At 43.1% G+C, this 26,436-nt stretch overlaps 1 protein-coding gene and 1 non-coding gene across 3 annotated transcripts; one reads left to right on the top strand and one right to left on the bottom strand.

Moving 5' to 3' along the window:
- Positions 1-4,277: 4,277 nt before the first annotated feature.
- Positions 4,278-25,775, bottom strand: LOC119401152 (alpha-(1,3)-fucosyltransferase 10). Of its 2 annotated transcripts, XM_037667881.2 has the most exons (6): positions 25,625-25,774; positions 25,507-25,555; positions 21,701-21,852; positions 13,760-13,885; positions 13,384-13,661; positions 4,278-6,401 (listed from the first exon to the last, which is right to left on the bottom strand). In XM_037667881.2, the coding sequence occupies exons 1-6, from the start codon at positions 25,739-25,741 to the stop codon at positions 5,726-5,728; spliced, it is 1,398 nt and encodes a 465-aa protein (XP_037523809.1). In that variant the 5' UTR covers positions 25,742-25,774; the 3' UTR covers positions 4,278-5,725. The 2 variants fall into 2 exon arrangements, with proteins under 2 accessions (XP_037523809.1, XP_049273287.1); XM_049417330.1 differs by lacking the exon at positions 13,760-13,885 and having other exon boundaries at positions 25,625-25,775.
- Trnar-gcg (transfer RNA arginine (anticodon GCG)) lies at positions 19,834-19,905 on the top strand. The gene has a single exon. It is a non-coding gene; the product is annotated as a tRNA-Arg (tRNA).
- Positions 25,776-26,436: the final 661 nt, after the last annotated feature.

Here is a 26,436-nt window from a genome sequence, read left to right on the forward strand (position 1 = left end):
GTGCCAGCTGTGGCCTCTCCCCCTCACACTCTCTCAGCAATCACGTGATGGCACAGCGCGCACGCGGCAACACTCCTTCGTCGGACGTCTCGTTCAGCAGCAGTCGAGTTGGTCAGATGGCTCCCAAGCGGCCCGGTGATGATTCCATGGCAAGCAGTTTGGAGAAGCGCCCCAAGAATGTGGATTCCCCCGATACCATGGCATAGTTAGTCGAATGGCCACAGGCTTTCGCCGAACACACTTTGGAATTTACAAAGTGTCCAATTTTTTCGGTCTGTGACTTCTTATGGCGCCCACTACCCATATAACAAAATGTGCCGTTTTTATATTATAGATGACCGTTATGCGGTGTCGTTTGTAGCTCTATCTGGCGTGACTATATTGGCCCTTGAGCTACAGGGGCTTGTCCTAATCGTAATGCAGGGGCTTGTCCTAATCGTAATGCAGGCATCATCATGGAGAACGACTCGAACGGAGTCGAACCAGCCGACGTGGTCGGGCTGGCAGTCATGTTGCCTGAGAGTGAGAGGCATCATCACTTGAAACGGGTCCCTTGAGTGAACTAGCACCCTTTCATTGTAATATTGCTACTAAGAGGGGATTTTAGGCACCGATGGTTGAAGCTGAGCATAAAGGGGCCCTGCAATTAACACTTTCAGCCTGGCCAGGAAACGCTGCCGATCAGCAGTCGAGGCTACTGAAAACACGTGAGCCAAAACGCAGCACGCTGCCTGGAACGTACAATTCTCCGAGTCAGCTAGAAATAGCTGCCTCTTCTCTTGACAAATGATGCCATAAACCTAAATGACTGTGCCATACACGGCCATTGGCTGAATTGAGCATTGTGCAATGCATAGTTACCGCAGCCGCCGCGGGATGGCGTGACGTGCCCGCGCGCACTATAGTTACTGTATATGCTCCCTACAGCTAAAGGTAACATATACAGTAACTCTACCGCACCCCTGCGTACAGAACCCCTTGCGGCATCGACACGATTTGGGGACCAGTTTGCACGGCCACTTTTCACACCTCCCCATTCTACAAAGAGGTGTTGTTTGAAAAATTATAAAATAAACTGAATTTTTAGCACAAGCTTAATCCACTTTCTTATCCAATCGGGGTGTAGCCAGAATTTTTTTCGGGAGGGGGAGGGGGGGTGTAAGATCGTGCGTGCATTTGTACGTGTGCGTGTATATTCACACATGCAAAATAGAAACATTTTTGGTGTGTGTGTGGGGGGGGGGGGGAGGTTGAACCCCCCTCCCCCCTGACTATGCCAAAGTCTCTCAAAAAAAGGTTTAGACTTTAAATCATGTGCACTAAAGAAATTTGTTAGAAAGATGATTAGTGAAACTTCATAATCGGTGAACTGCACATTTTCATTTTCAGTGTAATTAATGCACACTTTCTCAAGTAATCCAGTTCTATAAATATAATGCTGCATGCCACAGATAATTCCCAAAAATTCTGCTTACTGTAAAATAAAAATGCACTACTATGCCCATTGCCAAATTTTTTGCAAATCACTTGAAATGTGGTTTTGCTTGTGGATTTCGCAAAGCCCACTCCGACAACAATCATGCTGCTCCTCACTTTAGCAAACCTAGAAAGCCGAAGAACTGGCTGCTCGCGTTGAACACAGCCATAAGAGTAACACATTGAACGTAAACAAACCCCAGATTCATGTACTCCTGCGCTGTATAAAATGCTAAAAACAGGAATAACATTGCCTAGTTTTGCATGTTGAGCAATTTACCACACCCCTTCAATAGTTTCCAAGCGAACACAAAAAAAAATCGGGGAAGAGCAAAAAATGGAAGGACGGCCACTCGATCTACCGTGCTCTTGCTGGTCTAACTCCATGCAGTTTGGAGCCTATTAATATACCCTGATTGTACTTACGTGTATCATTAACATGCACAGTAGATACCAGTTCATCTTTAATTGAAATGATAAAGAAATGGGTCAATTAGTGATGATCAAAAGCGGCAAGCGAAGCTACACAGTTGAGCTGCTGCTGGGTCAAGCGACGCACTGGACCAAATCTGGCAACAACAGCGACGGTTGCAGTAATTTCCAGGTTTCAGTGACTTTAGGCTGGAAACAGCAGTGCACTGGGCCTACAGGCTATGCCCAAGATACCTCTTTTCTGTTCAATTGTGTATGTATGTTACATATAAAATCATGATACAGCAAAATAGGATTTAAAGAAAAAATACAGTACTGCTCATTGCTCCGCGTCAGTGCTACAACGGGCGCTACAGTATCAAGTTCAAGCTGTTATCCACTGAAAACGGTGTTGATGGTACTGTGGCACTGCCAGAGGAGCACATCTCGTACATAATTCAAGCGATCAAATGTAAGAGAACTTAACAATTCACAGTAGACGATCTACTCTTGACGTGACACTTGCGGCATGAAATTAAACAGATCAAAAAGCAAATGCACTATATTTAGAAATAAGAAAAACCCACTTAACTTTACATATACAGTTGGAAGCATGAAGATAAACAACAGCAATCGGGTAAAACACCTGGGTGTAAACGCATGCCTAACCTTAAGTGGGAGCCACATATTTCAGCCATATGTCAAAAAGTAGGTACACCACCACATGTCAAACTAAATGGTTAAATGCACTAATAAGGCCACGCTTGGAGCATGCTGATTTAATCTGGAGTCCCTATCACCAGCACCTAATTAATAAAATAGAATGCATACAAAAATTAGCAGTAAGATTTATATACTTGGACTACTAAGGCTGTCTAGTGCTTCAGGTTTTCTCGAAAGGGCAAACCTAAAACCACTTTTGCGGAGAATAATTATTTCACAAATAAAATTTATCAATTATACTATGGTGATTTCATCACATTCTCATTGCATGCATGGTCCTTCTAAGCACTCATTAAGACTAAACCATTTCAATGCAATCTGTCATCCATCAAGTCATGTTAACATACAAAAATACTCCCTTTTTTCCTGTCAGCTATCCTACACTGGAACAATTTGCCTAGCAACATTGTGTTGCATTAAAGGAGCGTGGACATCAAAATAGGATGGTAACCTGACACAAAACTGACTACAGCATGAGCATTGTGTAGTTGGAAGGAATGCTGTGACGAATTTTGACAGAGAACAGACGACTTCAACCTATAAGACCTTCTTGCAGACTAGTTGGTTCATATCAAACAGGTAGTGTGACTTCAAGCTAATTTATTTGAATTTTGAAATCTAGAAACGATGTGTGGCTCCTTTTCCAGAGTTATCATGAGAACCATAAGTGAAAACGTCAAAACAGAGCTGCAAAAGGTGTGGCGTTGCAGGTGTGTACGATGAATATGATGACCGTGACCACGTGTAGTACTATGAAAGCATTCGTACTATGAAAGCATTCCAGCATCCGATGCGAAGGGATCAAAAACGAAATGGTATTCCATCTCCAGTTGCTCACATCCATATAGATGCTTGTGATCAGAATCCCCTGATGCCGACAGTGACGATGACATGGTCTTGCTGCTGGGAAAAGCGGCTGCGCATTTCGGTAGAACTGGTACCGCAAAGCGGAGGCGCACATGTGGAATGTATCAGATGGCACATCGGTTTACTAACGTCATAGATTTTCGTGTCTGCACTGCTTTAACATTAATTAACTCTCTTATAAACCAAATACAGGGTATTCAATTTTCACCACGAAAATTACCTATTTATGTACCTTCTAATGCTAACGCATGCATTTATATACCCACTACTGCATGCGCCATGACGGGCCTGAAGTATATTGCCACGCCCACTTCTTGTCTTGTTTTGATGTATTCGGGTTTGACCGGCAGGGACGGTTATCAACGCTCGACGCTGTCCGCGAAGCATTGTTCGAGAAGCTTCACGTCTATAGTAGATCGTTCTGTTAAGATTGCGCCCCGCACGCGAATGTTCCAGCTTTGTCTAGAGATAACGCCGCCACCAGCGATATTGCTGGAAAGTTCGATACCGCCTGTATAAAAGCCGACGCGATTGACCGCTTGTCAGTTGATCGACGGACGACGCCCTGTTCGCCGCTATCATTGTACAGCGTGTATTGCTGTAGCTCTAGTTCTCATTTTCCGGCCACAAGTTCGGCCAAATAAACAGTTTCATCCTGCAAACGCCGACTGCTGTCTTCGTCGACGTCACGACCACGTGACAATATTTAAGTACTTGAAATAGTATTAAAATAGTATATTGAAAAGTGATGATCACAAGTGCATAAAAACAGACAATGCTCATTTAGTTGACACGTGACATTCATGAAAACAAAACAGCTGAGGGTTTTATTTCAAAACAATACATTTCATTTTGATGTTTCACTCTTGATCTTGTCTCAGATGCCATCATGCCCTACCTATCACTTGGTTTGGCAACTTCACACGAAAGACGATAAAAAGAAGGCAAATAAAATTATTATGACAATATCGGGCCCCAAATCCAGGGCAACTTTTGGAGGTTCATAAAACTCCCCAGTGGATTCCCAAGCTACAGAAGGTAAATGTTCTCAGTGATGGAATCATCACAGTTGGAAAATAGTAATGAGCCATCCAATGTCGCTGGCACAGTTTTCTAGCAGTCTGGAATAGGTTGGCAATTATACAAGCACTCAGTGCGTCTTTAAGCATTTTCTAAGTCTTGATTATCCACTGCATAGAACCAGATAGTGTACAGAAACAGATGGCAATCAGTGATAGACAAGCTTGGCTGTCACCGTTTTGTTAAAACCACTGACACTGCTGGATGAACAGCAAGAATAAGAAACAACTACTTAAGAAGCAGTGCATGCTCACAATATTGAGACCAGTGCTGTACACAAATCAATCATTCTTTATAAAGTCATGAATAAGTACAAGCATATGTAACTAATTAAGGAGGAGGTTCCATAGCACACAGCTACATGGTGACAACTGTGAAAAGGCTATCCATGCTGATACATAATGTAAAGTCATAATGGTATTTACTGAATTTTTATAATTAGGTGCCTTACTCTTTAAGGACTGTAAAAAAAAGACATTAAAAAACTTGCAAAAAGATGGCTTTTTTAAAAAAAGGCAGTTGATACAGCATGGCAACCATATCAAGCAAGAATATGGAGAACATGTCAGAAAGGTGAATTTTACAAAAAAAAAGTTTTTATGTAAAGTTATCTATTAAAAAATGAAAACTATTAAAATAATTTTGTTACACTGCAATAGACGTGGGGTTCACTGCTGACAAGTGAGCTCACCACTGTTGTCTGGGATCAGTTAAAAATCACAGTCGTACAAGCTGAACTCTCAAAAGTCAGCAAGGTTTGTTTTCCTTTCAGCATGATCGAAAGTGTGCACTCGAGTCACACAAGATGCCATTTTGAAACAGAGGGTTTCAAAAGCTCCTTTTGTGGTGTGAAGCTATATACAAGCACAAAATACACACGCGCCATATGGAAGAAATGCGGAGCAACAGAGAAGCTCAAATCAACTTCAGGCCTGCAAAGAAAAGTGCTAGACAAGCCAGTCTTATTATTAGTATTTTTTTTTTGCTAAGTATACACTTGAAAGCTCAGCTCATCTTCTATCCTTAAACAACCGGTGCCCATTGTTTTGCCACTCCTTCCAATAACACATGTACGGAGAGAAAGCGTGAGCTAATGCACTTTTATAAGGTTAATATATTAATGCATGGCACGTATGTTGACGTGTCACTAAGTATCAATGCAACAAGATCAATTCATTAGATGTGACGTCCGTGCCTGTAGTAAGCTCAGAATCTTGTTTTGAACATCCTGCTCACCAAAGGCCATGTTTGCCAGAAGTAGGTCCTCAAGAACCTTTGCCTCGGTCTTGGCTTGCCTGTACAAATCCTTCCAGAAACTTGCAGTCTGTCTCCTTAGCATGGCATGAGGCATGTCACAGCTATAGTGGCTAGCATTGGCAATGAAACTCACAGTACCTGGGTTCTTAAGCCTACTCCAAATCCTTGAGCAAACGAGGCACTCAAATTCTTCCACAAAGCTCGGTCTTTTAGGGTCATTCACGCCCCACCTACGGTTCTTCATGGCACTTAAAAGAGCCTTGTTAGTGACCCTGCCATGTATTTTGTGACTTAAAAAACTTTCGTAAAGCATGTTATTACCATCTATTTGCTTGATTGCCTGTGCCAGTTTTTCAGGGCCACTGTAGTTAGCAACAAGAATGGCGCTCTCAGCGTAATTAGGTAACCAATCAACAACTGATGGCGACCCAAAATAAATAGGCACTGACCCAACAATTAGTGGCCGCCACAGTTTCTCAGTGATGTAGTCCTCACAGGCATAGTTTTCAATGGAAATGTGAAACTTGTAGTTTGCAAGAAGGTGCCAAAAGGCTTTGTTGTCCATAGCATCCATTGCATTGACCAGCCTGAAAATGTAAAAGGAATTGTGAACTTTAACAGGATACACTGCACATAAACAGCTTAAAAAAATAAATAGGAATGAATAATGTTATACTTATGAAGCATAAAAGACCTGGTAGAAGTCTTGTGATGTAAACATATGTATTTCAGACTAGTATGTTGTGAATTACACATAATCATGTTAATTGGTAGTTTTATAATTGATAAATTACTTTTCCAGTAGTAACCAATTACATGCAACCAGTCGCTTATTGATGAGAGAAGCTGCAACAGGTGGCACAGCCTTAAGAACTTGAATAAGGTAGAAAGTACCTTAAATTCCCACAGAAGGGCATACCATATGTTCACAAACTCAGATGAAATATTTGTTTTCTAATCTTATAATGCTCCAACAGATGTTTGTCAATAATTTAAACTGGCACTGGTACGTCTGGATAGTGACACTATTGTTATATGCTGATGCCACAGAATAGCCTATGCGTGATTTCTTGCAGCTTTTCACTAGGCCTACTAAGAGCACCTTCTAAGACGCTGCAACAATGAAACGCTCCATCAGGGGCGTAGCCAAGGGGGGGGTTGGGGGGGTTCAAACCCCCCCCGAAATTTTTTCAATTTTGCTTGCGTATATAGGCACGCACACATACAAACGCACGCACAAACATACATAAAGTATGGTTGAACCCCCCTCCCCCCCGAAAAAAATTTCTGGCTACGCCCCTGCGCTCCATACACCCAAAAGTGAGTATTGCAGCATTGAGTAGCCATTAACTTTTGTGTCATGGTATTTGTATGTACTATCCGCGTCATGAAACCCGAAAAGCGGCAAGCCTTCGCACGGTATAGTGCGCGCCGTCTTGTCATCATCATTGACAGGCGCGCGCGCATCTGGTTTGACCGCACTGCGCATATGCGCGCCTGTCCATGGTGATAACTGGATGGCGTGCACTATACCACTGCGAAGGCTTGCCGGTGTTCGGGTTTCATTTGACGCGGATAGTACAACACTGCTCTTCTCTTCAGCATGCTCATCAAGCAAGTTTTCAATGTCACTGCTCATTTCTTCACAACGAAATGGTGAACATGACCAATGAAAATTTCGGAAATTAATTTCCAGGAGGCCTTGAACACTTTTCAAGCCACTGCTTTTTATTTTTGGGTTGTGCAGATTATAAAATGTGGAGGTAAATTTAACAATTGATAAAAGTACAGTCTGAAGTATTCATCCAAAAAATGTGGGCAGCTTGCACAAGAGGCACAAGGCTGATTGTGGAGCTGGTGGTCTCCTAGCTAGTCCCGGCTTAGCTCAATCTCAATTACGATTAATTAGACTTCATTAGCATAATCAGGCCGCATGAAACTCAAGTATCTCGGGTGGGCTTGGTTTGATCACACACGACTTAATTAGCCTTAATTATGATTAGCCTTAATTAGCTCCCATGAGCCTCCTCAGTCCGTGGGTACCCATGTGGGTACATTTGAAAAACGTGCGCTGTGCTTCTATAGTTGAAAACCGCTTGCCAAAAACGTATGTTTCTGCTAGGGGAAGCGTTGACTAACAAAATATCCACGACATGTCGTCATAGGCCCATCTATGCGCTCTCAGTAAAAACAAGTATGGCAAGGAAAGCGCGCGCAGGCAACCAGGTGAGATCAAACTTTTCTTCATTCAAGAAATACTACATTTAAATTGTTAAGTTGCGAATAAGAACGATCGTGATGGACTAGAGAAGGCATTTGAAAAGTTCTGGCTTGTTGCTATGCTTTGAGTCAGAGATAGCGCTACTTACTTACAAATGTACCCAATTGGGTACTTCAGGTCGTTACGTTGAAAGTATGTTCAATTTGGTCGTGCATTGCAGGCAAGTTCCCTGTGACTAGGAAATACCAGAGCTACTATACTAGAGTGATATTGGCTTGTCTGATGACGAGGACATTCTTGACGAGCTGCACAGCGGTAGTGAAGGATCGCATAGCGGCAGTGATGATGATGACTATGATGATGAGGTGATGATACACCAGTAACCCACGAAGTTCAAGGTCATGATCCTATTGGAAATAGAGTAGACCCTGTTTGGAAAGCGGCAGGACACGCACGAGGAGGAGAACAAGCATTGAGGCAAAAAAAGGAAGTAGGTGTTTCACTGCCACATTGCATCAAAGCATACAACAAGAACATTGGTGGTGTGAATCTTGCAGACAGATATGTGTCCAATTACAGGACAAAGATCCGTGCAAAGAAGTCAATCATGAGGGCATCTGTCCACTTTCTGGTCCTAGCGGTGATAAATTCCTGGATCAAACACAGGAATGACGGCAAGCCTATGGATGTTGTGGCAAAGGACCTTCTCGAGCAATTCGAGCTTACGAGCAGAGCTCTGGAAACGCTGATTCGTGCACACATGAAGCAAATGCAAGACGTTGATAATGCAGTAGAGCTGGATGTTGAAATTTGTGGGTCTACTGCAGCCCCTATACGTACCAAAGTCATTGCAAAACCACCAAATAAGGCCCGATTTCACATGCATGGGCATTATCCAGACCATGTGCCCTTAAAGTATCTGATGAGATGGTGCAATCAAGGTTGCAGCGGAAAAACCCACGTTAAATGCGCTAAATGTGACCAGTTTCTTTGCCTTCTAAACGGATATTGCTTTTTGATTTTCACCCAGCTTAGTCCTGATGTACCCAAATGGGTACCGCCATTTTCTCCTCGGAAATTGCAGTTTTCGTTTTTTCTTCTTTTGAGAAGTGTTTCGTGGTCCTAAAATGCCTGTAAGAAAGACTTGATATGAGTTTACCTTGTCTACTTTATTCTCGGGTCTGAAGAGGTCAGAATTATTTATGCTTAATTAGGCTCGACTCGGTCAGTAGTAATTAGCATCTTCCTGAGCTTCGCTTCACTAGCCTCATTGGGAATTCGACTTACTGCTTGTATTCATCAGGCTTAAGTAGATATTGCTTAATTAGATTTAATTATACTCCAATTAATTAGGAGATACTATGCTCAACTATGCTTAGTTAGATTGGCTACATTAACATTGGCTCAGATTAATTAGGATTAATTGGAATAATTAGGCCACATGAAACTCGAGTATCTCGGGTGGGCTGGGCTTAGTTCAATCACAAACAACTTAATCTTAGTTAGGCTTAGTCTTCATTAAACTGATTAGACCTAATTGGGCTTAATTATCTCGACTCAGTAATTAGTACCTTCGTGAGCTTGGCTTCACTAGCCTAATGGAGAATCCGACTTGGATTGCCCGCTTTCTGTGACTCATACCCAAACCTGATGATGATAGTTTTCTGGTGACGCAAACCGGCATAACAAAAAGCTTAATTAACTGCTCCGCTGTAAAAGGTTCAAAATACAAGAAAAAAGTGCCCTCAACTTGGATTTTGTGCAGACTCCATGCCCCATTTCTCTCACGCGCTGGCCCTATCACTTGCAGCTCAATGTGCCTACAAAGAGGAACTTTGCACTCCATAGTCTGTTTTGTCTGCTGTGCTGATCGCACCATTAGCATGGCAGTAAACAATGTGGAGCTGCACCCAATGAAAATGGTGTGCCAATAACTTTTGCGCCGAGGCGAGAAACTTCCATTGCTTGAACAACACTTGCAAGACACAAGCAAGAAGAGATGTCTTCACACAGATACAGTAGTGTGTGCACATCTCTAACACAGAGCAGTCTTTAAAGGCCAGAGGCAATAAAGCAGCGAATGGACCCTGCCATGGTTTGCTATTCTAGTGATTTTCTTTTACCATATTTATTTACACTGCTATAAAAGGTACAGCAAACAAAACAAACTATAAATCTCAAGCCCATTTTTGTGGCAGTGAAGTGGTTATCTGCAACGTTTTTGACCAATGATAAGCAAGTGGCAACGCTTCCCATCAGAAATGCTTCTTTTGAGCACCACTATGCAATGATGTGGTGGGCAGTGGTGTAGTGATTTCTTTGCATGATTAAAATATTAAATATTTCCACACTGGTGCTTTAACATACGCGAAGGCCCGTATTCTGAAATGCTTCTTACCTCGGACCATTTCCTTACCTTACGTGAGGAGCCCTTCATGCCTTCTTATCTTAAGGAGCTCCTTGAGGGAGCCAGCATATTCTAAAAGCTTCCTTCAACGTTCCTTTGCTAAGGGCCGCCTGAGTAAGGTAAAGCGCGTGTTTAACAAGTCTGGGTTCGAGAGTACCTGTGAAATACTAACTAAACATTCGCTTTCAAGCAAGAATAAAGAATATTTTTTATGCATACCGATAAATAACAACATGTAGACTGCTTTTTCACAATATTGGGGCACAGACGTTTTCGTTTAACTTTCACCTGTTGCAGCAGTAAAAAGAAAATGGACTCAAGCACACGAGAGCTCAATCCTTTCATTGATGTATTTCAATGGCCCGTTATGTAGGAGTGAGTAACAGCCATTGTTCAAAAGAATTTAGAACATGGGTGAGAGTGATTTTCAAAACTGAGAAGTGTTAAGCTTGTGAAATTTCTTCAATTTGCTGCAATTTTCTCTCGAATTTACTTATTTCGAAGTAAACTATTATGTTTGCATTCAGAAAAAGGGCATGTCTATTGGGTCATGCATCACGCCTTTGTGTGTTTCTAGCAAAACAAGATTCTCTCAGCAGTGGTTACCAGGAACCTAAGTTTTGAGGGTCTTCAGATATGTTTACGATTTCTTAGCAGTCTTATAGTGTAGTGCCTCAGGGTTGCATTCTGGGCTGTCACAAATGGTCGGAATATTTGAAGAATGTCTATCCCCCCTGGTCATAACACGATATTCCACACTAGGATTACGTCCAGTTCCACTAGGATTACGTCCAGTTCCTCGATTTCACCAGTGATCATGTTTGCCGGACATGGGAACCACGCTCTTACAAACAATCCTACTGTTCTAACCTGCGCACAGTAAACTTGTCAAAGGGTTATTGTTCAGGCTTGCTTCTTCAAATCATTAAAATAGTCCTGCTGCCACAGGGTAGGCACCAGCTTTCAGGCATGGGTCACTCGCCTGTATCACAACAGATTACTGATCATAGTGGCTGAGATACAATCCGCAAAAAAGGAAAGGAGGGTTTCCTGGGCATACATTGTAGTGCATGCGGCTGCACCCCTGCGTTTGCGAAGACCAAGGTGATTTTCTCCTACCCGGATGACCGCACCTGCATCATTGTGGAAGCAGCCCACATGGCATGTAAAGAATGCCCATGCATAAGAAGCCATCGTTAGCCTAATCCAAACAAGAGCTGTCATTCCTGGAAGACTCCGCGAACGGTGGGCGATGAGGGGGCCTTTCTCTAAGTACCGTTTCGAGTTCCTTGTGTCCTTTCTTTTTCCTCTCTTCCTATAAAATGCCTGTAGAAAACAATATTAATGAAAAACAGCAGATAATGAAGCAAAGAGAGGTATAGGAGACATTAATTTTACTGTTTTAAGTGTATTGTAGTAACTGTGATGTGAAGAAAGTAAAGTGGACAAAAAGACAATTTGCCGCTGGCAGGGACCGAACCTGCAACCTTCGGAAACAATGAAGCTTGAGTTGGTAGTAAGCGTTCTGTCTTTGTCGCCTCAGTGTACATTGAGCTCATCGCGCTGCGCCATCTCAATGAAAAATTTTGACAGCCGCTCAGCCGCACATTCGAAAACATGCCTGGCAAGCAATTTTTAGCGAGGATCAGAAGGATATAATTACAGAGCTTGTGCAGAAGTACAAGGCATCGATCGAAAATAAGAAATCGGACAGAGTGTCTCTGACAAAGTACGGCAGAGAAGCACTCTTTCAGGGCGAGGAGCGAGGTAAGGAGACATGAAGGTTGCCCTAGCGCTACCTTAGCTTAAGGGAGCCCCAAGGAACCCAAGGAAGGCCTCAGTGAGGGAACCTTGGTAAGGAGCGTTCCAGAATACGTGATAAGGCGTCCTCAAGAAGTTAAGGCCCCCTCACTGAGGTTAGGAGCGTTTGAGAATACTGGCCTAAATCTATCTCCAAACATGAGTCCATGCAACTACCCTAAAAAAGATGGTGGCCCGAAAAGTGTTTGAGGGCCCATTTAATGAAAATGAACTACGTGTGAAGGGCTGCTGAGGATGCATTGAGACTGCCAAACATGGGCGTCAGCAGGGGGGTGCAAAAGAAACACTTGCCCCCTCCCCCGTCAAGCCATACCAGCGCTCCCCCCCCCCCCCCCCACCGGAGGCTTCGCACCCCCCAAGACAAAATCCTGCTGACGCCCATGCTGCCAGGCCGGCTTGTTTTAACTATTCCTGTGCATTGTCAACAAAAGTTAGGAGGAAAGCAATGTAGAATAATCTTTCACTTTTGAGTAATTCCTGAATTATTTTCATGGGGCAGTAAGTGGTAGCTTTAATCAAATTTTGAATGAAGTAATTGTAATCGGACACTTTATTTTGTGCCATGTGTGCAAGTCTGGTATCCTTATACAGGTTGCAATGACAGATGTTTGTAATACTCCATGCACCTTTTGAGCGATGCACATGGTTACATTGATGAGGATGATGAACTTGTCCCGTTCTCTGAGCTGTCGGTTACATTAGGCAGAGCTGCAATTTCTTTTGCAGATTCATATTGTAAATAGCCTTCACTATAATTACTGCCTCATTTACATAGCATTGTGGTGGACATGTTCATTCATCACCTTCATCGCAAAGCTCTACAGTGGTAACACTGCCCACTATCAGCCATGGCTCCCGGTGATGACACCTAGTCTCCACCTACAAATGCAGCTCAAGCAATAATGAACCTCATACTTTCACACTCTTACAATCATGGTGAACTCTTTGGCCAAGCTGGTCTTGACGTCAAAAACTGGCTCAACAAGTATGAGCATGTTAGCCAGCAGAGATGGTGGGACCCCACTATAATGCTTGCAAATGTAACTTTCTCTTGCGCAGAACATTACAGACAGGTGAAAACAATGAACAAATATTTATCACAAGTTGCTCGTACACTTACTCCTTTGGAAGGTCTTTGTTGTGGATGCACTTTCCGTAAGAGTCGATGCTTATGTAATTCATTAGTTCAGAGACAAAAGCATCACGTTCAATTGGTGTGTTGCAATCCGATTGAACGTAGGCAATCAGTGACTGGTTGGTCTGAGCTCTTGTCTTGGAGGTCGTCTCGACAAAAAACTCCTTGCTTGTGAGGTCAGCAATATAGTTAAGATATTGCAGAGTTAGGGGAAGGTCAGAGTTCCTTCGGAATGTCGAAGTATGATTGAACCAGCCAAGAATCTGAAGCACAAAACATAAATACATATGAAAGTGTGTCACAATATTAAAATTTGAGATAAAGATGAGTGCGAGATCTTTGACATGCAGTTGACCCTTACATTTGGCATGCAGAAAATGAAGTTGTTCTTTGGCGATTCTTCATGAAGCAGAGCCCAATCATGAGTTTTTTTTCTTGGCAAAGGGAGGTCCCCTATTGCAAACTCACTTCCATAAAACATCACCGCCTGTAAAAAGGACACATAAGTTGCAACAGTGCCAGATTATAAGGCAATATTTAATGTCTCTCTCAGTAAACTCATACTGATGTAATACAACAAAAATTTATTTGGAGCAGTTAAACATCATTTGGACAGTGATCACTGTTATCCGCATTAGAAATGATGAAGTGACAAAAGTGGATGTGAACTACAATAACTTAATAAAAGGCCCCAACAGGCCCAATTGTAAATTTTCATTACACATTGGAAGTTCTAAGGTGCCATCCAGGTAGTTTTCTGCTGAAAAAATTTTTCAAATCATATCATTGTTAGAGAAGTTAGTAGAACAAAAATTTAGGTGACCTTAATGTTCCATTTAAGCGTCTTTAATGGTGCTAGCCCCAAGCATTTGGTTCACCTGCCTGGCTCATACCCGCATATTCAATGCAGGTATTATCATTAATCGTGATGTAACTGACGAGCATGTCAATTATTGCTGTCACGACCAATCAGTCATGTTAGTCACACATTTGTACCCATCCATGCCAATTTTGGTAAAAAAAATGTGAAAAAACTATTTAATTCTGGGCTTTTTCAGATTTTATAACAACAGCCATTTGGTTGTGAATGTAAGGTGCTGCATAAGGAACACAATGTCACTAGGTGCTAGTGCCATAATCGAACTACTGCTGCCATGCCTCCAGGAGGCAAGCTTCACTGCCAAAGTGACACTCTTGCATGTGCCTCGCCCACTGTTCGCAAGCGGCGAATTCCATGCCTTCTCCCAACAACCGGATGTGGGGGAGCGCATCATGATCATGTAAGGGGTCCCGCCTTGTTTTTTTTTTTTTTTTCGCTTCTCTCAATATTTTACTTCACGGTGCATTTTCAGTGGTGAAATTGTGCACACCGCATTGTATAAAGAACTGAAATCAAGGTGCACACCTATCACCATCAATCGATCTATGTGCCACACTAGTTTGTTTTCAATGACCAAACATGGTGAGGGGCCCTACATAAAGAGACAGCTAGGAGCAACACTACATGTTACTCTCCGCATTCCCCCAACTTAGGGGCCAAATGAGTATAATAAAAAATTATTCAGATATACAGAATGGTCCAAGATGACAGCAGAAAATCTGTTTTGGAATGCATTAGTTCAAATCTGAGAGCATGTAGGTGTCAATGGGAGCATAGTAATAGTAATAATAATTGCTGAGGTTTTACATCTCAAAACCACGATATGATTGAAGGACACCATAGTGAATGGAGGACTCTGGAAATTTTGACAATCTGATACTCTTTGATGTGCACCTAAATCTAAGTACATGGGCCTCTAGCATTTTGCCTCCATCATAGAAATGCGGCTGCGGCGGCCGGGATTCGATCCCGCAACCATGGGCGGAGAGTACGGGGGGGCTGGGGGCTCGGGCCCCCTCCGGAATGCTTCATGGGGGCCAGAGCCCCCTTGGCGGACTATTTTTTAAGAGCTTGGCTTGGGTACCCGTCCATTGACAACGGACTGTTGGCCGTCCTGTCTGACAGGAAAGGACGGCCAACAGTCTCTCTCTCTCTTTATATATATGTGTGTGTGTGTGTGTGTGTGTGTGTGTGTGTGTGTGTGTGTGTGTGTGTGTGTGCGCGCGCGTGCGTGTGTGTTGAGAGAGAGAAAACTATGGAAGAGTAAGTCGGGCCCCCGCCCTCTCCGGGAAAATGAAAACTCTCCGCCTATGCCCGCAACCTTTAGGTCGGCAGTCGAGCACCATAACCACTAGACCCCCATGGCAGGTCTGTCAATGGGACAATCGTGAAAGTGTAATGACAAAACTTGATAATGTTGTGAGCTCCAGGATCTCAAATTGTTTGATATTAATGGTAATAAGGCTGTAAATTATATGCAGACTATTAGAATATATGGCATTATTCAATTCACATTCAATTAGGTTACACAAATACTGTTCACACACCCCTACAATGTAACAATGTAACGCAAGAAAATAGTCATCTGGTTATTTACTGGTTGGCACAAAATATCATGAAAGGAGTGCGGTATGCACAGAGAAAATAATAGCACCCCAACCTTCTCACACTGGAAGTATGGTATGTAAGCTAAACAAACAGCTTGTTAGATCAAATAGCACTTAATGGTTTCAGCAGACTTCTGAAACTAAGTGTGCCGAAAGTGTGCCTCTTGCTGACTAAAGGAGTTCCATATTGAAGCAAGAAACACAATTGTTAACGCCTTCCATTTTTCCACTTTTCTTGTAGAAATGCAAAGTAGCTGCAGATTGCAAAAATATAACAGCACGAGGGACGGGACTGAAGACACAAAAACCACAGGACGAGTGCTCTGCTAAGCCTGTCTCTGCTAAGCTAAGTCTCTGCTAAGTCTCTGCTCTGCTAAGTCTCTGCTAAGCCGTAGCTGCAGAGCCTTTATAGATAATGGCTAAGGTAGTCACATATGTCTCCAGCACTTTTCTATGTAATGCCTCCATGAGTGCTAGTATTTCCGCCGAGTTAAATGGATCCTTGTAGTCTATTAAAGCCATACAAAGCGACTGGGAGCACAAGGAAGATTTCTCAAATACCTGATTGATCACATGGCTGTGAGCCATTGCAGAGTACCCCTTCTGAAACCAGCTAGCTTCCTGGGTTGACTCAAGTCGAGTGTTTCTCTCAAATTATTGAGAATTACCTTCGTGAATATTTTGTATAATACTGAAAGCAAGCTAATGGGTCTATGACTGTACATCTTCTTTCTTGTGTATTAATATAATGCTGGCATTTTTCCAGCATTCTACTACTGGCACAGTTGAAGTCTTAAAGGGACCGACAACTGCCCAGAACATGAAATGAGATGACTCAACTGATGGAAAGATTGTCCGTTGCATTGACTCAAACCAACCCTGTTTTTTTCGTGAGAGATGGATTTATATTTGCGAAAAATTACCTGTGGCGCCTCTGGCGGCAAAAACATGAATGATCCGATGAACCCGGCAACATGACCGTTGATTGCTGAACGCGGTCAACGATTTGTTTGTTAGTATTGAAATACTGTTGGTTTCTTTATATTAAAAAGTATTACTCCATAAAAATGTACATATAGACCTGCATTAGTAGTATGCATTAAAGTGGCACTGCCTTCGCGTGACATAATGGTCCCATGCTCGTCAGTGCGTCTTGAGCAACTTTTCAGCGTGCTCATGCAACCGTGCACGCAGTTTCCAGGTCGCCAAGATTTTGGAGCGACATAGGTTTGCTACTTACACTTTGCCTCAGAAATGACGCGCTCTACTCGGGGCGGCTGCGCATATGTGTAGTGACGTTTTCGATGACTTGGCTTGGCTCGTGCATCGAGAGAGTAACGACGCCGGGACAAGCCACCCATGACACAGGTGCAGGCAACCTTGGACGCATGCACACACAACGCGGCACAGATACAGGGAAGGTGTATAATGCCACATTATCTCATTGTATCAGCTTGTTATTTTCAAAAATAGTTGAAAAGCTACAAATAAACGTGGTTAAGCGTAGTTACAGGAACTCCTGCGAAACCAGAACAACGATAGCTTTCACAAATCGCGAGAAGGGCTGGCGGCATCGCTATCAATTCGCAGCATTGCTGGAGGAAAAGTACGTCCGTGTTTAAAGCCTTTCAAATAGAGAAATACTGCTTGTAAAATAACTACGTGCTTTTGGTATTAACTACTGCAGCTAAGCGAAGTTTGAGCTTTCTGTCGCACCGTAAAAAAATGGGTCGAGAAAAATCAGTTGTCGGTCCCTTTAAGACATTTTGTATAAAGGGGTGAGCACTTTATAGATACAAAGTCGTCTCCATCCTTGATAAAATCGACTCTTATTCTGTCTTCTCTTCTTCTTTTTCACAAGTCATGTCTTGAACATCCATTCTAACCTCATAGAAGGTTAAACATGGAACTTCAGCGTCCTATTTGATTTCACTCAGGGTTGGATGGCTTTTCTGTGAACTGTACAGTTCAGCATAGAAGTCTTCTTCCACCTTCACATGTTATCAAAATTGCTCATAACATTGCCCTGCTTATCTTTCCCAGCATACATTTTAGTCTTTCCTCCGTGGAGTTTCCTTTTAGTTGATTTGTTGCTGTCCCTCTTCTTTTTTTTTTATAGCTTCCTCTATCTTTCTGACATTATATTTTGTATGTCACTTATTCCCTTCTTGTTGATCAGCTTTGACAGTTCAGCCAGTTCTGTTTGTTCTCTTCAGCTAGGTGCTCATTTTTTGTTATTAATCATTAGACATTTCGGTACTTGCGAGAGCTTGCCTGCTTGCTGCCTTGGTGCTTTACCTGCTTTTACCTCCACTTTTGACTGCTTCTTCAGAAATTAGCCTAGTTATACTCTGCTGCTCACTCCCTCTGTGCTTAGTGGAAAATTTGCACACACCACACAAAAACCGAATGAAAAAAGTTCACAAGGACCAGCGCAGTCCTTGTGAACTCTTTTCATTGTGTCTTCGTGTGGTGCGTGTAAATTTTCCGCTATGCAGCCAAACCAACTAGCCCGCTTTTCTGTCTTATTGCCCCTCTATGCTGTCTTCATATTCCTGTTCTAAAACTGCATATTTGTTCGCAAGGTTTCTTTTAAACTTATTCATTTTTACCGCCCTGACTATGTCTAGGTTAGCCTGTCTTTTTTTTTTTAGCGACTAATTTTGCTCTTTTTCTTTTCAAGTTGAGAGCAATCCATGTCCTCACCTATGATCACTACCCTTTACCTTACCTGAAACGTGAAAAGCTGGGCCGGTTGGTTCATGTTTAGGTGCGAGGAAACCAGCGAAACTCAAAAACAAGGACGAAAAAGAAGGCACATTCAAGCACACACCGTCACCGGACCTTACCTCACCTTACCTGGCACTTCTACTTCCTGTACTGTGCCAGAGTCCCCACAGGGTATGAAATATATTTCATTTCTTGTTTCTATGTTAGGGTATGTCCAGCTTCGCTTCCTATTTTTATGCTTCCAGAAGAAGGTGTTCATTGTACGTCAATTTCCTTCTGCAAATTCTTCCCTCCCCCCTCTAGTGTCCTATAGAGTACATGACACGGGTGCCGATTGCCTGTTCTTCCTCCTGCTTTCTTCCCACTTTCAAATGAACCTGCCCATGACTATGGTGTATTGGGTTTACACCTTTAGCATTGCTGATTCAATTAGACCTGTTCTACACTGTCATGGATGAACACTGGAGTACAGCCTTGTACTGCTTTTAGTTTGTATCCTATTAAAATTCATTGCAACACACGCTGAACTTCCATTGACGCTGTAGAATTCATCAATGTTGCCTGCTCTGACTTTACGAATTGGAAACCTTAGGACATGTTCCCTCTATTCAGGGAGCCCTCTGCAGCAGAGGGCTCCCCCGAAACCCTTATGGACTTGCAAAAGTACTCATATTCTTGTGACGTATGCTGGTGGATGTCAAGTGAGTAAACCCAGAACAGCTGCACCACTGTAACACAAGTCCCACTATCATACACTATTGGTTTAGGTACACAATAAGGATCCCTCAGGTGGTAAAAATAAGTCTGGGGCAAGGAGGTTTAAAAGAAATGCTGGAGTGGAAATTATGTCCTGAAAGTGAAGTGAGACCTCCGCCATCTTACTACAGGCACAATAAAATGTTAATATGCAGTGAAGGAAAAAGCAGCGTTGTTCTCACATTCCTCACATGCCTCTTTTTTCTTACACTCCGACTGCTAAATGTTCCAGACACATAGTGCTAAACGTGTGTCAGTGTGTTACTGGTTTCATTAAGGAGCACTAACAGACAATAATGCCAAGGAAAGTATAGGGGATGTTTTTAGTAGTAAATGTAAAGTGCCGCCAACAGGCAAAAAAGAGTGTTCCACACTCGCCGTCATGGCTACTGGCGGCGCTGACTGACGCTCCCACGTTTAAAATGTACATATATACCCTATAAAGTGGACGGAGGGATGGCCGCCGCGGTAGCTCAGTTGGTAGAGCATCGGACGCGTATTCGAAGGTCGCAGGTTCGGTCCCTGCCCGCGGCAAGCTATCTTTTCGTCCACTTTTCTTTCTTCACATTTGCTTTACATTTACTACTAAAAACATCCCCTATACTTTCCTTGGCATTATTGTCTGTTAGTGCTCATTAATATTGTGTATAACAAAGAAAAACGAGCCCTTAGAAATTAACACTTCTTTCCTGGTTTCATTAAGAAGCCTCAAAGTCTTAGCAAATTTTCTTGGAGATCACATTAACAATACTCATCCGGATGTATTACTTTCATCAGAAACTAATATTTTATAATTAACCTAGCATTTACATTACGACAACAAAAGTAATTTATCTATATTTGGGCACTCTATGTTTTTGAGGCAAAGTACAGGCAAATGTCCTCTTTCTGCTGCTGCTGCTGTATGGGTGGCAAGGCCCAGTCAAGCAATGTTTGCCTTTAGCCATGTCCCCTAGGACAATGTCAATATTGTTCTAAATAAACCAATAAAGAAAGTAAGAAAGAAAACATGGCTTCACATTTGCCGCAAAGAAGTTGCAAGAGCTTCCACTTCAGAATTCCCTTTTTCTAAGCTCCTTGGTCTGAGGTCACGCACTACAGTGTGCCATAATCGGATTGTGATTCTGGCATGCAAGGCAGCAAAATTAATTTTAACTTGTAAGTTCATTATAATTTCATTTAGAGGCCTGACTTTGGCCGAAAATGCCAACTAAACACGCATATGGTGGAGAGAGAAAGAGGGTGGAAAAGCATGTCGCAAATTAGACAAAAATAACTTATCTGGCCACCCTCACTATTTCTGGATTCTTTAAAAAAAACCCTAAAAATTGGCACGACAAATTTATAGCAAAGGCTTTAACAATGGGTAAAGTTTGGCACTTGTCTTGTTCTTTAAGTCTTCATTGTACGTGTTTCATGTCACGCCTAAGTTTGAGTATGTACCAACTAGCCCAGTAGAGAGTTTTAATCCTACAAAGGAAAAATGTGCTGCGCTGCAATAGTGTCCCTGGCTCCTTCGATGAGCAATGCATTACTACATGCACCTGGGATGTGCTGTTCCTTTTTTGTCCTAGCTAAATTGTCATGGAGCATTGGATATAATTGTACTTTCCTTCTTTCTAAATTACAAACTTCTCAGTGGAGCTGACATCCTGTTGTTAACAGCAGTAAATCTATAAAGCAATGTAATAATAGTCTTGTTGCCCAAAGACTCCGTAATACGTCTTCCCATTTCACCTTTTAAAAATTCGGAACATTTGATTCGATATTCGGTCGAAGGTCGTTTTTCTCGAATATTCGTATTTAATTCGAAAATTTCGCTATTCGAACAACCCCACAGTTAGTATTTTTCCATGCAGCGAAAACAAGGAACCTACGCATCCAACCACAACGTACTGAACCTTTGCATGACCCTAATAATCAGCCCCGCCACGGTGGTCTAGTGGTTATGGCGCTCGGCTGCTGACCCGAAGGTCGCGGGATCGAATCCCGGCTGCGGCGGCTGCATTTTCGATGGAGGCGAAAATGTTTGAGGCCCGTGTACTTAAATTTAGGTGCACGTTGAAGAACCCCGAATGGTCGAAATTTCCGGAGCCCTCCACTACGGCGTCTCTCATAATTATATCGTGGTTTTGGGACGTTAAACCCCAGATATTATTACCCTAATAATCAGTCGCTTATTTTGCAGTTCCGGACTGCGTTCTAGACCGCAGTCCGTTAAATTGCCAGACACGTTGCGAACTGTGAAAACTTCATGGTCATGCAGACAATGCAGAGGCTGAGAATGCACCCCGTATTGCTACCTGAAATGTGCGTCACAGGCACTCACTTGCAAGTTCGTATGGTTGAAAAATGCCCGGTCTTCCGTGAAGAAGCACCTGTCTTTGCCACATGACTTCGTATGACCAGCTTGCTTAGTGAATGGTGTCCACCAGAGGATGATCGGATCAGAAACATTTCCTGGTGCTCCCGTGTAATGACCTGGGTGCGGGAGTTCAAATCGTTACGATACTCGCAGTGATTTTCACGCAGTGCTGTCACAAGGCAATGAGGTGGTTCTCGATCATTAAAAGAGAACGTAAAGTGATACACATTTGCTTATTTTATGCCTTCGAGATACTCCAGCCAATTCAGACCGCTGAACGATCGCATTTAGAAATAGCATACGGAACTAGAGCACTGCACGGGCTCGGGCCTACCCGAAAACCCGGGCCCGGCCCGGCCCGTGGGCCGGGCCGGGCCGGGTAAAGTAGTTCTCACGGCGGGCCCGGGCCGGGCTCGGGCCTGAAGCTCCGGGCTTAGGGCCGGGCCCGGGTTTGAGGTCGCGGGCTCGGGTCGGGCCGGGCTTGGACTTTGCTGGGTTCTTAAATGAACACTATAGCGAAGCACTGAATCTGTTTAGACTGATAAAGTGACGTCTAAGAACTCGAATCTCATACATTTCGCCATGGTAATTTTATTATCAGACGAGAAAATCAAGGTCAAAATTCTATTTTTTTTTTAATTTCGCGCCGAAATATCCAAGCCTGACGCCACGGATTTCAAACTGTATTTGCGTATTTGAGGACATTGACTCAATAAAATTTGCTGAAACTTGGTATGTTAAGTCTATGGCCCCCTCAGAGGTCAACGCACTTCATTTTTAGTGATTAGGAACTACGTAGACCCCATTAGACGCCGTCAGAATATAAGATGTCACGATGTCTGCTACGCGAACTTAAAGCGGGCGTCGCCACCCGCATTTACATTTTTGCGCGTTTTCTCACTTACCAAGACTCTTGTCCCGGCGAACGTGGTGATTTAGGAATTGCTAAAGAGTAACTTACTGATAATAGAGAAATTGTTTTTCTTTCTAGTGCCCCTTCATATTTGTTCCACATACGTTGTGCATACGTACATATATGTTTCACGTTTTCTCTCGAAAAAAACGCTTTTTTATGTGGGGCAAGCTGTTTAGAGAAATTTTATTAGAGACAAGTACTGAACTTCTTTTGCTCCTTGCATATGGGGCTACTTGATTTATCTAAAACGAGCGAGCTAAAAGTAGACATACCAGGCGCTTATATAGTTAACATGTCGTTATTCTGTGCTTTGTTTGCATTCGTTATGACTTTATATCCCAAATGTTATTCTGTAATCACAGTAATAAATGTGATATAATAAATATACACCTGTACTTATCGCAAAAACAATTATAGAGCTCCATAGCGAGGAAACGTTTCTGAAGGTTCCAGCCCTCCACTAAAACGAAAGGACTGCACACAATCTCGTTACATAGAATTCCTGTAGAGAGACATTCTTTTTCCGCGGCTTTGTCACGGCCCCGAGTGGTCATGTGACGCGATATGGACGTGCACAGCCTGCTTGGTGTGCCCAATTTGTTAATATTTGAATTTTTCGCCTTTTTTCGCTATATCAGGTGTCTCAAACCCACCTCAGCTAATGGGCCGCATTCACGAAAATTTACTCCGGCAAGGGCCAGGACAGTAACGCAGCTTATAAGCGCGGGGAAGGGGGGGGGTGTTAGAGGAGCTAGGTCGTACCAAATGTCAGCTAACGTTGCCATTTAAAAGAAGAGCTTTCCCATATGTCACATATAGGTCGTTTGAAGGGTATTTGGCGGCAGAATTCCAACAACATATCAATACCTATCTTCAACATGACTAAAATCAGGACGCCGATTTTGAAATATAGAGTTTTGTTTCACGGTTAGGTACCAACACAGGTGGCCGCAGGGGTTGCCTCACAACAAAAAAGCTTCAGACTACTCATGGCTGTGTAGCTTAAGTACATACTTATAAAGAAAATGAAAAATTCGGACGAAGACAGCCATGTGCGGGCCGCGGGCCTTTATGGAGAGGCCCATGGGCTGCGTGTTTGGGTCCCCTGCGCTATACAGGTATAGTGTGAGAACTACATGACACTGCCACAACACCGTTGGAATGTGCAGGAATAGCATAGGTTCAAACAGCATAAGGCGTGAGTATATTCGCTTGACGAAATATCAGGCTTGAAAAAAGACAATTACGAATTCCGTGCCGGGTGATGTCCCTTTACCTCGAACCATAGGCATCCAATGAGTAAGCGTCGAGAAGCTTATTCGCGCCTTTATTACCAAGCTGTAACAAACTCTAAAAATAGATCGAAATCGCTTCATCCACCTCCTGCCAGTCCTACCCGCGTAATGCAGTGGTCACCTTCTACCAGTACAACATCGTTAGGAAGGCGTAGAGTATTATGATACGGAAGAAGAGCGCGGTGCAAGCCGTGCATAACATACACTGCTGACAACTGCAAGCAGAAGCCCTCAAAGAGGAGTTTTATAGGTGATACTGAAGAGTTTCACGACGTTTGGGAACGATAGAAATGAAGGGATAAGCTGTACAGCTACATTCATTCTGCAGATGTCCACAAAGACATCCTAAATTTGCTCCAGTGGTGGAAGTTAAGAACAACGACTGCCGACGCCTTCACATTTCGCAAGGCAGATGTGCACCCCTGCGGCTAGCTCATGCAGTGCGAGAAACTTTAGCGCGACATGATATGTGATACAACGGTGGATGGAGTGTTTAAAGCCGGAATCTCTAGATAATTTTATTTTTTGCACAATAACCCGTGAAGAAATAAACTATAAAATATGCCACAAAAGACTTGTGGACTCTATATAGCCCTGGTGGTATATGAAATATATATGATATATGAAAGAATGCTACCACAAATATTTTTTCGTCCTTTCGGCTGCCTATACGTATTTCTAAAAGTACACGTGGTGCACATGGTTTGTTCTTTTTATCTAGATTAGTGTACATACAGCAAGGTAATAAACTTGGCTTTCTTCCTCCATCTTGCTGTGGCAAGGTGCTGCCATGCTGAAGACAGGTGTTACATATCCGAAAGGGTGCTCGATTGGCTTTGTCGTTAGAGCATGTTTTATGTTTCAGTAAAGAGCGCAATAAGGTGTTGTGTTCTCTGTCTCCTCTCTTTTTATTGCAATTCTTATCGAAACTGAACTCATGCTGCAAATCACTTTCCGTGCTACAATATCTGCTACAAAACGCTCTTGATGATCCGTATTGCATTAGCAAGAAAAAAAAATTTATAGTATACCATTGCCGAACAAACGTTCATTATACCCAGTATTTCCACTCAACTCTTTCCACCGTGAGCCCCTTTTTACACAAAATTACCGTAGGTTAAAGTAGAATTGTTAGCGAAATATTCGCCAACAAAGAGTAGATATTTGCTACTTAAAACACCTTGCTGTAGATTCTACGTTCTGGCAACACCACCTGTATTATTGGCTCTCGGGCCTCTGTCGGGCCTGATCTGGCGTCGGGCCGGGCCGGGCCGGGTAGGCGAAATTTTTTCTCGGGTTCGGGCCGGGCTCGGGTCGCGTATTGAATCACCGGGCCGGGCTCGGGCGGGTAAACTTGAACGAGGTCCGGGCCCGGGCCGGGCCCGGGCCGAAAATCACGGCCCGTGCAGTGCTCTATACGGAACACAACATATGCAGATCGTCTGAATAGTATTGGTGAAGCTAATGAGAGCCCAAGAATAACACGACAGAACGTGCGAACAAGTGTGCATGCTCATAGAAAATGCCTCCACGTCGCTTTCAAGCGCGCAAAAACTTACTGTGATCGCTTCGGTAGTGGCCGTAGAGGAGCGGGTCATTCTCAGCGTTCTGCGCGTAAGAATTGCAATCTCAGTTGTAGCAAAACCGCTGATCAGCAGCGATGCTCTGATTACTTACCGATATTAGGAAGTAACAGATACCGCATGAAAATAAAAGGAGGGTCAGTAAAATGAGTGAAGTGCGAAGTAAAAACCGCCTCGATCTGAACTTGTCGGCTGCGCAGGCAGCCACCATTTCTTGACAAGCGTGCGCTCGCAGCCGTCTGTAGTCACTTCAGTCAGCTTTCGGTTTCGATTTCGTTTTTCTTCGTGCTGGGGGAAATTTGAGAACTTCTCAGGAATTTGAGAGAAGGGGACACGCACAGCTTAATGCGGTATAAGTTCACGCGCTTTGAAGGAAGACGGTGAGTGAGACTATTGGAATGAATGCAAAGGTAAAATTCCCGAACCTCGATGCAATAAATGCTGCTCGCAAACGTGCGCGTGTTGTACTGGAAAACAGAAATGCAAGTCGGTGATCAGCGGGGTTCGAAAAATAAGTTCCAGAATGTGAAAAAATTACAATGAAGAAGCGTACTGGTATGGTACAATTGTTTCTTATTACTGACGTGTCAACCGCGCTTTCTGCACATTCGGAACACGTGACAGGCGAACATTATTAATATATTTATGTATGCGTAATTGAGAGGTCTGATTTTCTTTTTTTTTTAGCTCACGTACTTTGAGTGTGCAACAAGAGCTACATGAGCGATCTCTCTCTCTCTTTTTCTCATCCAGCCCGGGCTCATCAAGACATGCGGCAGTCGCCATGGACCCAGTGAAACTTTGAGCTGCCGCGCGCGCTGCATGGGTAAATGTAATACATTAGCGGACATTCATTTTAATGCGAAATCATTCGATTACTCATCGTGCGCCTGACCTTGATAATGA

The sequence above is a fragment of the Rhipicephalus sanguineus genome, chromosome 1 (assembly GCF_013339695.2).
Source record: "Rhipicephalus sanguineus isolate Rsan-2018 chromosome 1, BIME_Rsan_1.4, whole genome shotgun sequence".
Taxonomy (NCBI): Eukaryota; Metazoa; Arthropoda; class Arachnida; order Ixodida; family Ixodidae; genus Rhipicephalus; species Rhipicephalus sanguineus.